The sequence below is a fragment of the Apteryx rowi genome, unplaced genomic scaffold (assembly GCF_003343035.1).
Source record: "Apteryx rowi isolate R43461 unplaced genomic scaffold, aptRow1 scaffold_287, whole genome shotgun sequence".
In the NCBI taxonomy this organism is placed as follows: Eukaryota; Metazoa; Chordata; class Aves; order Apterygiformes; family Apterygidae; genus Apteryx; species Apteryx rowi.
Genome location: NW_020449274.1, coordinates 745,298 through 761,943, shown reverse-complemented (window position 1 = coordinate 761,943; position 16,646 = coordinate 745,298). Strand labels below are relative to the sequence as shown.

Genomic DNA, 16,646 nt, shown 5'->3' with positions numbered 1-16,646 from the left:
TGAACTAATTCTTTAGTGCATCTAGTGTGGTTCATCTTGCTGTTCTGAAACTGTTGCGGTAGAAACACAACAGGCATTTTGACGAATTTTAAGTGTGCCTGTAGTGCTCAGCTGAGAATGGTATGGAATATTTTCATATTAGTTGTAGTTAGGACTGATTAGAGAGCAAAAGTGGGCAGTTAAGATGCCAAAGCATAAGCACCAAGTCTTCATTTCCCTTTTTCAGCCTGCCTGACCAACGAGATTATTACCAAGGTTACCTGCAGCTATGCCCACAACAGCAATCCCCCAGTGGACTACAATCCCACTGACTGCTCAAGGCAGAGATCATCTGCTGCTGCTGGCTCCCCTGCTGCTGAACAAGTCTCCATTCTGGCAGATGCTTCTGCTTTTCACAAGCCACTGACAGTCTAATGGTCCCATTTCTTCTACCTCCTGGGACCCCCAACCATCTGCTTCTTTCAAGGGAAGCTGGGGGAACCACGTACACAGTAACTACTCTTCTCTTTTGAGTCCTGCCTTCTTGACACACCACAATGACTGAATAAAGCAGATACCCTACAAAGGTATATGGTTCTAAAACAACTTACGAGGCTATCACTTAATCTTTGAAAGAGACTAATGCCATATGGTTCCCAAATATCTCCAGATGATTCTAGAAATATAGACCAGAGTGAATAAAAAATTTCCTAGATTGTCTCAATCTTCTTCTGCAAGACAGCATTGATATGCCTTGAAAGATATAAAGCAGCACAGTTCCTGCTTGTACATTCTGTGGCTTAGGCCAGAACCCTTATCCTTATATATTTATGTTTCAGAACAAAAATAAAATGAGGGATGCATACTACAATTAGAAAACATTCTAAAACCAAAGTAAAATAATGGAATTTCATACAGGAAATAAGTGAACTGTGCTTAACTGCCACTAATCACTCTCTTTGGTTCATGTGCAAATTGTCACCCAAACTCCATCCTGCAGCCATTCACCAGCAGATGGTAGCAGCCTGCTTGTCACTTGTGAAGGAATTATAGCATTCTTAGCCAGGGAAACAGCACTCAAGCTCTCATGGGAAGAGAAATTCCTTTTGCTCAGTAAGCAGCCTGCTTAACCTCCTCTGCCTGAAAGAGCTGGGGGCTGGTACTTGGAGTGTGCTCCCAATGGGAGGTGCCAACGGGTAGTAATCATTGCCAGGCATCTAATCATCTCCTGGCTCAAATTAAAAAAAAATACAGAGCAAAGACTGATTCAGAGGTCCTATCCCCACAATTCACTTCTAGCCACAAAGCACATATATCTCACTTACAATAGGCTGAGGAGACTGAAAAGTGTCATTTGGAAGAGACCCTCCATCCCTTGAACTAAATTATCAATAGTATTAAAGCCAGTTACACTGCCTCTACATCTTCATGCTATCAGCAGCCCATTTCTTCCTCACTACAGCTTATCATTCTCTGTCTACCAAAATGAAGTAACACCCAACCTGGAAGTGTGGAAAGTATGGGGACAGCTACCACAGCATTAGCAGAGCTGCTCTGATTCATTCAAAATATTTAAACATACTGTAATTGTATTTCCTTTGCTTTAAGTTTTGTTTTTTTTCCTGCAATATTTGTTCCTTCATTACTACAAGAGTAAACTCTTCAGACAGAACACTGCTCTAAATAAAAAGGTGTGTGTACTGTGGTTACCTGTTTTTCCTCCCTCAAATTTGTACCACATAGATGCTGGAACATAAACATGTCTCAGCTATGTGACCACCACCTTCTTCCCAACCAAGCACAGCTTCTTAGACCTGTGAAAAAAGTGATCCAAGTTGCCCCAAAAAATCCAGCCCTTAACTTTTCCTTTTGGCTCTGCATTGACACAGATAATGTCTTTGAGCGTACTGAAATCCCACTAACTGCTGAGTGGAAGAGCTTTACTGATGGGAAGCTGGGAGCCAACAACCTAGCCATCAGGAACCTTTTTAATACACCTTTCTGACACATTCTGAGGAACAGCAGGAACAGCTGCTTATAAGCAGAAATGAACTGTTTCTGCCTAACATTGCAATGTAAGGCATTTTCAGATGAATTTTCCACTATTATTCTTGTGGAGCAATTACCAAAGCTGTTTCAGCAAGGACATTCACAATAGATACCACTGGATCATGTTTTCTACTGTCTATAATCCAGAAGGTTTTTCTTCTTGCTGATCAGTTGCTTCTTTCAGTTTGTTCGCCAGTGCTCCACACTTAAGCCTCATTCCAAAATCCCTTCTTCCTAGCACCATTTTTTCCTTTGCTTTCTTTTTTCTTCCCTTTTTCTTTGCTTTGCTTTCTAGGTATCTCCTTGGTTTTCCCCTTCTTGTGTACCACCATCAGGGAACACATAAATGGAATGAAATGGCAAGCAACAACTAAAGGTTCCTTAAAAACGAAAGTAAGGAAAAAATGAAATATATGTAGTATTAATTATTCAGGTACAAGCCTTGAATTTACATGTTAGATGCATTTTTTCCACACCTTCTTCTTCATCTATTTAAATTCTGAGCTTTTAGGAGAAGAACTGCTTTTGTAGGATTTCAGAGTCCAGCTACAATATTATGAAATAGGACCTTCTTCTGACTATTTCTGATTAAACAGTTGGCAGGCTAAGCAGAGCACTCAGATTTAATATGCAGGCAAAAAGGCAGGCAACAGAGTCAGCAGGCAGGAGCATTCTCTTTCCTGGAAAGCTGGCTACCAAGAGACACCGTACTCCAACAAGCTCTGAGGGAAACTGCAAAACATTTGCTACCACACGCAATAGTGAAAAGTACCGTTACAGATGTGTTACAGGAGAAAGGAAGAAGTGATCTTGGAAGACTGCTGTTGAAAGGTATTGAGACAAAAACAGAGGGAGGTGGGGTGACATTTTTAGGAAGCAGGAGAGGAAAACAGCATTTTCACTTTGATGGGAAGATACTGAAGAAGTTTAATGAAAAAAGTTGCCTATGTGACTGGGGCTAGAGATAACAACAGAGTACTGAGGGATGCAGAATGATCACGTTCTATTTCTCTTCATAACGAATGCAAGTTCTCCAAAAACAGGCACAGAATATCAGAAAAAAATGAATCTTTCAATTAAAAAGAAACATCCTTATAAATAAAAGTGCTTCAAACTTGCATTATTAACAGGTATCTCTTGCCAGTGATGATGGAACTTCTGTAGCAAGCAAACCAAGTAATACTGAAGAAAAATAAACTAATCACTTAAGTAGAATTGGGCAGCTATCCTGAATACAAGCAACTAAGAACTAATTTAGATTTCAGCAAAGAGACAAATTCATGATCTGGAAGATGCCATCACTGTACTATAAAGCTGGATTAGGAAACACAGGGAAGAGTCAGAACTGCAATGCTGCATGGGCTGCTGAAGCACAAAGAGAAGCTGCAGCTCAAAATGGATGGCATGGAAAAAAAACAGAAGAAATACTAGAAATTTAAAAATATCTTAAAAACAGAAATCCTATTCAGTACATACAAAGTTGATTAAAATACAACAGAAGCACTGTAAATGAAGAAAGAACAGAGCTTTCCATCTTCCTCAACTTGGTGGAAAAAAGAAAGTAACAAGAAGAGAAGATTGCTAGTTTTGACAAGCAAAGGTTTGCCAGCACAGCTTTCTGTGGTCCTATTCTGACACTTAAGCTATTCCACTTTATTCATACAGAATCTCAAAAATGGAGCGAATAATAAGGTGACAAAATCTGTAAACTTTGCATCAAGTCTCAAACTGATGGCAAAGAATTGCAAAAAGATCTCACCATGCTGGATGACTAGATGATAGAAAAGAAATGAAACCTAATGTTGGTAAGTCCAAAGCAACTCACATGGGTAAAAATAATTTCACCTAGACATATATAAGATGATATACTCTAAATTAGCTATCACTACTCATGAAAAGAAAGGAGGAGTCATCCTAGATAGAGTTTTGAAAACATCACTTCAGTCCCTGCGACTGTAAAAAAGACAGTCAGAACATAAGGAATTATTAGGAAAAGAAATTGATAATGAAATCAAAATTATCATTAGATCTGTGTATCACTATAGCATCCTGACATCTTGAATACTGCATGTGGTCCTGGTCACCCTATCACTACAAGAATATGACAGATGAGAAAAAAAATATACAGGAAGACCACAGAGATAATGAGGAGCATAAAGAACTTCCATATGAGAACAGACTAAATGGAAAAGAGGTAATAGAAGGAGGACACAACCAAGATCTATAAAATCAAGTATGGTGTTCATAAGTCAAAGAAGTAGGAGCAAATAATGCGATCATTAAGCAGCTGGTTTAGAACTTAAAATAAACCTGCATTTTCATGCAGCAAATAATTAAACTGTAAAACTCACTGCCAAAGAATGCTGTACTGGCCGAAAGCAAGAGGGAGTTCAAAAAGAGATTAGACAAATTCACTAAGCATAGGTGTGTCAGTGTCTACTAAACACAGTGATCTGAAAGAAACTGCTGTGACAACTGAAAGCTGGGAGAAAATACTTAGGAGAAGTACCACTCTGTACATGACTGGTTTATTACACATCTCCCAAGATAACTGCTCCTGACCATTGCTGGAGACAGGATACCACAACAAAACATTTCATTCTTGCCCAGCATGGCAGCTCTTCCACAGACTCAGAGATTTGATTGTGAAATTCCACAATGAACAACAAAAAAAATCCTTGATTATTAAAAAGAACGTATGTGAACATAAAGCACCCAGAAATTATACCGTAAGGGCACGAGATGCAGTTTTTAAGACTTTTCAGTCTTCACCTCCAGAACAGAAAGTGAAGGCTGAGAAAAACTATAATGCTATACAAAAGGGTTGAAATTTGATCTAAGAGAGAAATTCGCTTTCAGTGATTAGAAGCTTAAATGTACATGAAGATACTCTGCAAGATGACATTGGTGAAAAGCTGAGAAAGCCATGGAGAATGGTGAACCCTCCCCGCTCCTCAAAAAATGGAAAGAAAAAAAAAACCAAACAAAAGAAAGGACCAAGCATAACTGAACTACAACAGAGTTCAGATACCTCAAGAGTAAACTGAAGGTTAACTTGAACAGATTTAGCAAAAGTAACAAAAAATTACCAATAACTTAAAATGATAATGAAAAAGCATGTTTAATTTTAAATTAAGCAGGTTAAGTATACCTCTTTATAGCCAATATATCTCACATGAAATGTAATTTCAAATTAAAAGAATAAATAGACTAGCAGGTACAACAAGACAAAAAATGTATAAATCTTGTTTCCTTTGATGAAAAAGAACCACCTTGAACAAGAGAAGCATTTCAGGCCATCATGTACAAGTACAGGGGCTTAGAATTTGCTGAAGTATGCAAGTCTATCTGAAAAAACTTACACAGTTTATGTTATCTTGGCTATTCATTTGGGAACTTAAATGTGTAACAGTAAGTGCAATTTTGTTAAGAAAAGGCCTGAAAAATAGAAGAACTGACTTAAAAGAGGAAAAAGGAATTCAAATTTTGAAGCAGTGATTATGTGATAAGGAGATACACAATTATGGGAATAGCATACTCAGCAATGAGAGAGCATTTGCCACATCTGAATTTTCTGCCAGTACTTTTCTTTCCTGACCATCATGGGCACTGATTACAGGAAATGTCCAAAATGTATAGAGAACATTCAAAATTATTATTCAGATTAATGAAAACTATTTTTTCTCTTTTCAGTGGTGCCCAGCAATAGGATGAGAGGCAATGGGCACAAGCTGAAACATGAGAAGTTCTGTAGGAACCTAAGGAAAAACTTCTTTACTGTGAGTGTCACTGAGCACTGGAACAGGTTGCCCAGAGAGGTAGTGGAGTCTCCATCCTTGGAGATATTCAAAAGCCATCTGGACAGGGTCCTGGGCAACGTGCTCTAGGTGACCCTGTGGGTTGGACTAGATGATCTCTAAAGGTCCCTTCCAACTTCATCCATTCTGTGATTCTGTGGAATGAGTGAAGGAAAGCAAAGGTAAATGTGCAGGTTTTTACACATGAGGTATCTGGTTTAGAAAGTTATAAAATTAGCCAGGATGGACTGATTGGAAGTAGAACATAAATTCTTGAAACTGAAAGAAGTAGAATGAGGGCAGAGCACAATGGCCTAGGATAGTTAATTATGTTTGAGGCATGAAGGACATATATGAAAATGATGTTTTAGGAAAAAATTTAACACTATTCCAAACAGATGTTTACTCATTAATAAGGATGTCAATTCTTAAATTAAGATCTAAAGAAACAATCCTACTGCATGATCAAAATATATTCCATTGCAAGTAAGGATAGGTCAAAAAGGTCCCAAAGATCATCTTACTGCAAAATGAACAAACTGCCTCTCTAGAAGAAGGATAAGTCTGCAGCAAATAAAAATGGAACTGCTCAATACTTTTAAAGAAGAAATAATGACAACGAGAGCTCCTTCAGAAGACTGCTGAAGTAGTAGTTAGTGGCAGAGCTTTAAGGAGAAGGTGAGCAGGATGCAAAGAGCAGACAAAGATTCCTGACGTCCACTCGTGGCTGCTGCTACTACTTAGGAAAAGCAGCTGCAGATCAGCAGCAACAGTAAGCGAATTCAATCCTAGAGAAATGGAAAAGGTGCAATACTTAGGGAAGGAGAAAAGCCTAGGAGTCAATACATCCCTTCTCAATGCTGAGTTGTCAAGTAACACATCAGTCTTAAAAAAGTTAAGAAAAATCAAAACACAAGCTCATGAACTATGGCAAAAATAATCAATAGTTGAGGAAAACTAAACAGATTAGTAAAGTACATTGATGAAAAAGCCTCAGATAGAGAGGAGATGTTTTATGGAAAATAATGTCTGTTGGCCAAAAATCTGAATGGGTTTCAAAAGAAATATGTTATTTCACTACTCAGTAATAATCGGCAAAAAACCTACAAACCATGACATATGTGCTGCTCACACTGCCTATTACAATAGTAACTACTTTTCATGAATTCTAAACTGAGGCTATTCAAAAATATCCAGGAGCAGCAGGCTTGCCAAAGACACACAACATTGAGAAAAACTTCAGATGAACTAGTAGCAGTTTAGAAGTGGCAGCAAACATAAATAGCAGCAAAAGTCCAAGGCCGGATAGCATTCCAGCTGAATATTACAAAACAGCTGAGGTAGTGCCAGTAGTTTCCTTAAAGGATAAATTTAATGTTGTTCTACTGGGGAAACAACTTCCTCTGCCTAAGGATTAGGGAGTATGTAGTTCTCCCCAAATCTGAAGGGAAAAAAGACTTAATGAAGCTCTTTCAGGCTCAGACCATCACTGAATCATGATAGAAAGGCAATGATGTTAGCTAGCTATTTGCAAGCCACACTTTCGGTTTATAAACCTAGATCAAACTATACTAAGATAAAAAGGACTGGTGCTAGCCCTAGAATACTAGAAATAAGCCACTGTGTGAGATCAAAAGGAGATTTGATTCTTTTTTCACCTGAAGAAGAAACAGAAGGATAAGGGTCTTTTTGTTTTGTTTTTAAGCATATTATAGGCAAGCACACTCTCTTCTCACTTCTTATCCCTCCATCTTCTGAAGGCTGTAGCCCAAAAGTAGAAGTGTAAGTCAGCAATAAAGTCTTCTTGGTTAGACAGCTTCAGAGAATCAGAAGGGAAAATTCTTCTTTTGGCATTAGCCTTGAAGCTATTTGTCCAGAAAACTGAATTTATGGCATCTTATTTGAAACTGTTGTTTCTCGTGAACTGCCTCTGCACATTTCTGCTTGGAGGAATAATACCTTGTGGCATCACTAAAGAATGCCTGTTCTCCCCAATAATAACTTATGACAATATGACACTTCAAAGGAGGAGGAATAATTAAATTTAAGTGTAGGAATAAAAACTGCATAAAAACCTCATAAAATACTTTTATATCCCTGTAATGTGAGTATTGGAATTGTTCTAATCCAACCCAAACAATTTCCTAAAATCAACATCTAAACAAATTCTTCATTTTCTGGAAGATGTTGGTTATACGTTGTGGCAACCTTGAAATTTTAGTCATAAATTTAACTTGAAGTGTCTTTCCTCCGAAAAACAGTTGACAATTAAATTTAATAATGATTTAACACAGGGTACCAGTACATTCAAGTTAGGTTCTCTGGCATTTTAACTTTCTTTAAGAAAAGCAAAAGCTAACATCAGACAAACACGTAACAGAACATTATTATCTTCTGTGGACCTGCCTCTAAAGGATACATGAACAAACTTTAAAGTGATTTAACTTACATCTTCTATGCAACTAAAACATGCAACCTCACATCACCTGCCTAATTTTACAATTTAATTAACAACATCTGACAATTTAAAAACATACCATACTTTCAATTTTCAAAGCGCCCTCCAAATTTGTCTCAATGGTCACAAAATCAGTGTTTTTTTCAAATTTACAGAATTATTTCTTGTCTTGACAGACTTGCCAAAGGCAACATAAGGAGTTTTTGACAGTATAGGGATGGGGTTTGAAAAGTTCATGGTTTTCTCAGAACTGAACTCCAGTACTAAAGCTGCTTTTTTTTAATATTAGAGAAATAGTTCCTTTATAGAAAAGTTCTCCTTTCAGTGACTCGTGTAAGGACACTCTCCTCCTTTTTCTCTCCTTTACTATTAAGTCTTTTCTTGAAGTTGCCAATTCTTCTTTAATAATCAGCAACTTTCTTAAACTCAGCAAGCTTAACTTCTTATTAGTAAAAAGAATAAAGTAAGGTGCTAGAGATGCAGTAAAGCTGCAGCTGACAACAGCGTAGTGCAAAGTAACAACAGCACCATATTTTGTCAAGTGATAAGCCATGAGAACAAGACAAATATATGGCTAAGTTAGAACTAAGGGACCTAACTGCAAATCAAAATAAAACATGAAAGGAGTGAAAAACAGAAAGAAATATTCACTAATAAGCAAAGATAATATAAACAATTTTTAACATCAACCTTTAACATTTTCTTAAACACAAGGAAAGCTTTGGGCACAGACAATAATTAGCTGGCTGAGATAAGACTGAAGCGTATTTATGCTACAATCAGTTGTGCAACTAGACCTCAGGAAGAAATGCAATCTATTTACAACACAACAGCGCAGGTACTGACAACCAGCGCAGCTGTAGCATGTGGACCTCTCAGGGGGCTTGGCCACTCCACTGTTCAGTTGTGTCTTGGGTAGGTTTAGTAGCTTATGCTGAGTTCCATGTTGTTATGTCTACTCTCACCAAAAACTCAGCAAATCTGAAGATAACTTAAGTTGATCTATGTGATCAGAATCACACCCTGAACACTGTGAGGAGAAATACTCAAAAGAAATCACAGCTATTTCGGTCCTTCTAACTGAAGAGAAACATCTGCTTTGGTTTAGTCTGGCTGGCAAATCAGGCCGGAGGAAGGGAGGGAGCATCTGGTCCCTAAGACTTCTAGATCAGGGAATGGAGGGGGGGGGAAAAAAAAAAAACACAACTGCCTTTTCATATATCTAGATGAGTAGAGGGTTGCACCTCAGTAATAGAAGCTACAAAGCTATCTATATTTAAGAACCACCTTAGATTAAAATTTAAAGTGTACCTTTTATTAAATTTATTGATTTGTGTAACTAGTAATACCATGCTAGAAAAACTTACTTTCTTTCTGAAGTCACAGTCTTGACCAGTCTGCTAACTTCCAGATGGTTTTAAGATACCATTTTTTGATTGCACAATCTCCTGCCCCATCCTACCCCTGGCTGTGCCTTTTCCCTACTGACAGTATGGACAGTACTGACACTAAATGTTAAGAAAGCTGGTCCTGCCAAAAATTAGTTTGATAAAGGAAAAAAAAATACAAGCTTGCAGGCTAGATAAGCTACCTGAATTACTTCGGGTAGTCACACAGCAGTAATGCTGGCAGAAGAGAAGGTGTGGGGAAACAGAAAGGCTTCTTAACAGCCATAACTCAGACTAGCCTAAGTTGCCAGTGAAGTCCACCTTCAGAGCAGAATCTTCAGTGGAGCAGGAGAGGTTTATCAGGGCTTACTCTGCTCTCCTGCAGTCTCCTTCCCTCAACATTTAACAGCTACACTTCTACCCTTTCTCTACCCCCATTTTTGGTTACCCCATCTTATTCTACTTCCCCCTAAACCAAACTCATCTTTCCCCTCACTCAGCACACTGGCACAAAGCAATCAAGGACTGGTATCACAGTGGTGACTGGGGATTTTGCCAAGTTTAGTGAGGGATTTAGAGAAGAATTTTAGTAGTGGCAAGGAATGGGATAAGACTACAAAGCTGTAGGAGGAGAAACCAGCACTAATTTGAGGGCAAAAGGCTTTAAAAGGCTCTTTCAGGATGATGATAATTTTGATAGTTCCCTAGATGAGGACAAAGCCACAGCCAATCTTTGTGCCTTAGGTCCAGCTGTACTTTCGGCAATTTGCTCCTTTTCCTGCTCAACTCTGCAGTAGGAAGGGGCTGCTAGAGGAAACCAGAATTCACATCCCCATATTCCCCAAACAGCTTTGTGCCTGCCTCTCCAGCTATATACCTTCTCAACATGGCTCAATCCACTTATGCTAGCCCATAGCTTTAGCAATACAAGACTGCTGTTAAGTGCTAATTGCTTACTAATGAAAACTAATCATCATGCAATTAAACTTTAATCACTAAGCAGCTGGCTGGGATCCAATCCATAACAATGAAGGTTCATTAATAACTTTTTTCAAGTCCTCTCTCCATGAAGACTATCCTATGCTTCACACAGACTCCATAGAAATGTATGAAATTCAGTTTGAAAATATTTCCTATGCTATGAAAAAAAATACAGAATGCAACAGTCTAAGAATAGCATAGTTTAGATTAGGTGAAAAGGAGTGTTTTAAGATTCAGAGAACCCAGACTCAAGTCCTGGCTTCCTTCATGACCTCAAACAAGATTCTGCAGTACAGAGAGAACAGAATCTCTTTTCTCTGACTCTTGTCTGTTCAGAGTAACATTGTCTGCCAAGTTTTAATTTTGCTACAGCTTCTAAAATTACTACATGAATACTAATCCTACTTCAGTTTTATTTTTACTCATCCTTCTAAATCCAGAGAAATTATGCTGACCTACTTCAGAACATATTTGACAATTTTCTTCTAACTCAAAACAGGTATTGGGGTTATATAACTAGTTTTATAATGGACAGCTAGATGGAAAATTTACCTTTGAAGCAACAGAAATTCAAAAATTGCCTATATTGTATTAAAAAAAGTCTTACACCACAGGCAGAGTTTCTCAATTCTGATCTGCAGCATTCCTATCCAAGCTTGGCTACTGCACAAAGTATTATTCTCATATAGCTTTTTAGGAACTTGGTTTGCTTTGTAGTGTTTGAAGAGCTTTCCTTTATTATGCATGGTAGAACATTAGCATAGCTGAAGTACTATTTTTGCTTACTCAGTGAACAAAGGCTTCAGGATAACATTTATTTTAAAAATAAAATAGAGAAACTGTAAAATATTTTATTTAAAAAGTCTTACAAAAGATAGAACATAATTCTAATAATCCATACAATATTTTATGAAGGAAAGCCATGAATTTTGACCTCCAGAAATTAACCTCTTATCAAACGGACAAAGCAAAGAAAGATTAAAAACAGTTTTTTCCAAAACAGGAAAACTATTTTAAAGAGTAAACTTTACACTTTTGCCCACCTATAATTAAATAAAGGCTATTTTAAATATGGCAGTGCACAGCAGAATAAGCTTCTCAAGTTTTTGAAGGTCCTTCAGTACCTATTTGTTAGTAGCATTCTTCTACTGAGATTTAGGGGATACAGCTCAAGTGACTGTCATCTGTAACCTGAACAGGAAGAGGCCATCACTCAAGTCCAGTCCAAATTAAAAAAAAATAAAACAACAACCACTCTCCTCCCTAACTGCTGGGAATCTTAGAACTTTGTCAGCACAGCTTAAAAAATTTCAACCTAAAAATATATTTAAATGGATGGTATTCACTCACTACTGAGAATTTAGCAACAGTTTGGCACCTCTACAGTAACAGAGCAACTTAAAAGCCCATGAAAAAAGATTGTGCGAGTTTGTGGACAGCCAGACAAAAAGCTCCAAAGCTTTGTTTAGAAATCTCCTGCATAGAGAAGTCTTCATTCTCATCTGGAAGAGTTTCTTTGAAATTAAAGTTATTTAAATACATTTTTAAATGAAAATTATACACAGATTTTTGAGGATCCCTGATGCTTTATAGAAAGGCCACAACAGTGGAATGAACATGCTACATTTTACATACAAAACTTTCCAGTGCCCCTGGCTACAACTAACATAAGTGTTTAAACATTCTATTCTTTCCCAGCGCTCTATTGCCAGTAAATCTATTTTCCACTTTCCTTGCTCCACATGCTAGACAAACAGTAAAATATAAAACCACATGTAAGAACAGACATGATGCCCATACTGTGGGATAAGTTATTGGCAATGGAGTCAGCTATTAAAGATGCACAAAAATTACTTCCCTATCTAGCTTTCTTCTCTCTGCCACTATTCAAAAGGTTGATATGGGGAAATCTTTCCTCCTTTCCCCATACCATCTTTACATTTGAGACCTCAACTAAGGTGCCCTTCCTGCCATTTATAATCCAAGATCATCAATATGCTGCACCAGGTTCAGCTGATTTTTATTCACAAAAAGGGTAAGGGAAACAGGTTTTGTCTCCCAAATGTAATCAATGGCTTTCAGTCACTGAAGATACTGAAATATATGCATCAGAAGTGTAGGTGTGGATTCTGTCTGCTCACCTGTTTGGCAGCTGAGGATTCTGATATTAGCTCACAGCAGCTCTGTGTACTACAAAGAGATCTAGTACTAGTCATTCGCACTTCTAGGTCCCTACCAGAGGCAGGCGATGAACTGAGATACATCAGGAGCATCTATTAGGTTCTCATTTCTATGGTGGCGTACTCTCTGCAAACCAGGAGTCACGACAGCACAAGAGAATTTCAGCAGCACAGCAGATGGCAATGCCTTTCTGGGAAAGCTGAATCAGAAGTTCATTATTCAACCTGTCTTTCAGAATTTCTTCTCTACCAGAAATTTCAAGCTTTCTTATTTTCATAACACTGCAGAAGAATATTGAAGATGCTGCCATTTCTTGAAGAATGAAAATGAATGTTAATTTTACTAAGGCCCATCTTCAAGAAAGAAAGAGTATCTTTTCAGCTCAAATAACTGAGTATTTAGGCACAATCTATGGAAATTCAATCACTTGAAGGGTAATTGTACAAGGTGCCTTGAGATTTTGTGGCACTCCTCTTTTGGGGTTAAAGCACATTAAAAGCTGTTGACAGAGATAAAGACAGCAGACAATGTTCTCAATCTTCCCTTTTAAAACCACTGATAACATGCAGTTTTTAATCCATTACTCATTTCCCTTTCATCAGGGTACAAAATTAACAAGTTCCAGTGCCACTTCTTCCTACTCTGGAAATTCCTCCTTACTATTACAAGTCCAGGTGTGGGAAACAGTTTTTCCTTCCTGTATTTGTCAGGCATGCGAGCCTTTGAAGCAGCAAATTATTATTTCAGCTGAACCCTGACCCAATGCAGAACTTTACTTGATAGACTTTTGGCAAAGAAAAACTAAGGGAAAAACCATGCCAGGTTCTGCACATTTTTCTTCTCTAAAAAGAAGGATAATGAATAAAAGGTCAACATTCATCTCCTCACGTTTAAAAACAGTAGCATTGTTGGACTATAACACTTCCAAGTGATGGTGTCACCTGGGCACAATTTTGTGTTTTGGCTAACTTGATCTAATGGTTATAGTAACCAGTGAAAAGGGCCCTCCCTATCAGATGTAGCAAACATGGTCCACAGAGTAAGCTGATTCAGCTGGCTGATCTGGCAGAAAGACACCCCACCCCTGGCTACTCTTCCAACAGATTAGCTAGCTAAAAATCCACCCACTGTGCAACTGCATAACTGGTAGATTTAGCATAAGGGAAACAGTGGGAGCAAGCAGCCTGCAAAGAGAATGAAGTAGGGTCACCCCTTTTGACAGCAACTTGCTCCTAGCCTGGCTGAGGTATAACAAAGCACACATGTGCAAAATGAGACATTCCAAATATAACTGACACTTTCAGATTCTCGGTGCTATACTATTTAACTTTGTGGGATTAGAAGCTGTTTCACTTTGTTTTTCCAGAGGTAGCTAACCTCCCACAATTTTCTCAGGCCATTCTGATTCCCTAATTTTGACATTTGATTAGCCACAGTTAGGAACCCTTTAAAAGCATTTACTTACAGCACGTAAGATAATTTTTGTCAGGCATTGATTTCCCAAATCTGAGAATATAAATAATAGCTTAATGCCTAGTGGTCCCTCCTAGGGACCTCCTGTTGCCCAATTTACAGCAAGAATCCAGAATGGGAGAAGTAAATGAACAAGAATGGTTCTATGAAAACAAGAGAAGTGAACAAAAACTACTATAGATAGGCAATCCTTATCTCTTTTATGGCACGAATTTCCACAGATACATACTCAGGAGATCAGCTAGCAGGAACCTTAAGTGGTCAAGGACACCCTTCCTGTGCGAAACCAGTTGTTCTCCGTGAAGTCTGGATAGCACACATAAAACCCGTCTCGATAGAACAGCCCTGCAAACATCTAAAAAGGCACACTGGAAATGAGCCAGAAGCCTGCCACTGCCCAACAGTAATGAAAAATTCAAAGATCCAAGCATCAATTTGCAAAGAAAAAGACATGCATTTAGGTTCTGAACTTGTCTGAGCCTATACGACTTTGGAGAAAGCTCTTAAAAACCAAAGTCGAACCATTCTAACAGCCTTGTTAAATACATCAACTGTCCTAAAGCATGTAGACTTCTCTTCAAGTAAGCAATAGGCTTTCAAAGATAATCCATGAAGAGTCACACAGATAGCAAAATTCCAAATTGGTGAGAGAAAGCCCAGAATCACCTGCCATTATATAGCATATCATGGACAGATTTTACCCTTTACTGCTTGCTACTCTTAAGTTCTCCTGACTGAAATTGATGAGCCTTTCAGTAAAAAGCAGCATAGGAAACAGGCTCCAAGGACTTCCTTCGGTACATAAGGATTAAAAGATTTATCAGGCTGGGAATGAAGCAGGGAGGGCTAAAGCATTAAATTCTTGAGACCTTTTAAAGGGGATCTTTATTGGGGGATAAACAAGTTTTCCTTTCACAGAGCACTGTCAGCAGAAACAAGAGCCAGTTTTAACTTCACCAAGGTCAATTCTGAAAATGATAGGAACGAGAAAAAAAAAAAAAAAATCAGAAATAATACCTGTGCTGGACCAGAGCCTCTGCCTTGGAAAAAGCCTGTGTTGTGTAAGAGCTCCAAGCAACAGCATACCACCTTCTAGTGAATGGCTTTTTAGAAATCAATAGTAGAACTATCTATCTCCTTGGACTTTGCAACTCAACAGGTAACACAAAGAATGTTTTTTGGATTTACTTACCGCTTTTTAAATTGAATACTGAAACACAATCAATTCTTTTGAAAATTAAATCTGTTCTGATGAGAGCTGCTAAAGGGGCTTGAAATTTTTGACATTTTCAACAGTAACCAAGATTTCATCTTGCAACAGTTTCTCAAGAGTAGGAAAATGATGAGGAGAAGATAAACAGAGCAGGAAACTTTTCTTAAAGATCTTTATAGTGAAGTCTGTGCAACTGTTAGTTTTCCAAATACATAAATTCAAAGAAATGGCCTGACATGACTTTAAGAACAGAGACAAAATAAATCCCCCACAGGAAGGACATGAATGAACTAAATCTAACCCAAGGAGGGCCAGGTCTCCAGATGTACTCTCAAACCTACTGCAGGAGTACCAGCCTTAAGGTTCCTGGTACCATGAGGTAAAGATCTTATCTTCAAATCACTTATGACCTGTTTTACTTAGCCCAAAACATGGTGTCTGACCACCCACAGTAATTAAGAGAGCTTTCTATGGGCAACAGGTGCACCCAGGACTAGGGGGACGACATTTTTTCAAGACTTCAGTTAGCCTTCAACCCCAAAATGCCAAGCTTGAAGGTCCGTTAACATCCTTGCCATGGTATAAGAGCCAAATACCAGTTTTAAGTGATTTACGTGAATTCTGAAGTAAGGCAATATTCCATTTACACAGAATGTGTTATATATATGAATTATTCACTTTCAGACTCATGACCCTTAATTTGCCACAAACCAACGTCTTCCCTTTCCTAGACCAGAACTAAGACCTATTCTCCTATGCTTGTGCAGACACATCTGTCTCCTCTCTCCTGCTAGCAAGCAGCTACATGGTTTGCCAATGTCTGCTTTTCCAAGACTAACAGTGATGAACTGCATGTCAGAGGAAAGAAAAAGAAGATGCACTTCCAAAGCAAGGAAGACGTAAAGAAAGAGCATATGCACCAAGCATAAGAAATCAGCTGTCTGAGCCAGAAGGCTGTCCTCAGGCAGCAGGGCAAAAGAGAGTCAAGTTCAACAGAGCCTTTTCACCGCCTGAGGATGGCTTGTGGCAGGTACGCACCTCTTAATATCTTGACTGCCATGCTCATGCTGGGTGTAACCCTTTCCTAACTGAAGGGGGAAGGATACACTGCTTCCATAGAAGAATCC

General features: G+C 38.3%; 1 protein-coding gene across 13 annotated transcripts in view; it reads right to left on the bottom strand.

The window, feature by feature from the left end:
• TCF20 (transcription factor 20) overlaps positions 1-16,646 on the bottom strand; it is a 129,918-nt gene that overhangs the window by 18,069 nt on the left and 95,203 nt on the right. Inside the window, exon 3 of one of the 13 annotated variants that reach the window (XR_003254082.1) lies at positions 1,690-1,793. The exons of 11 other annotated variants lie outside the window; for them this stretch is intronic. Coding sequence is in view for 1 of the 2 variants with exons in the window: in XM_026069083.1 (XP_025924868.1) it covers positions 2,235-2,408 (174 nt within the window). In the remaining variant the exon portion in view is untranslated. Of the gene's footprint in view, positions 1-1,689; positions 1,794-2,168; positions 2,409-16,646 lie in introns of those variants that run through there. One more of the 13 variants, XM_026069083.1, reaches the window with a different exon arrangement.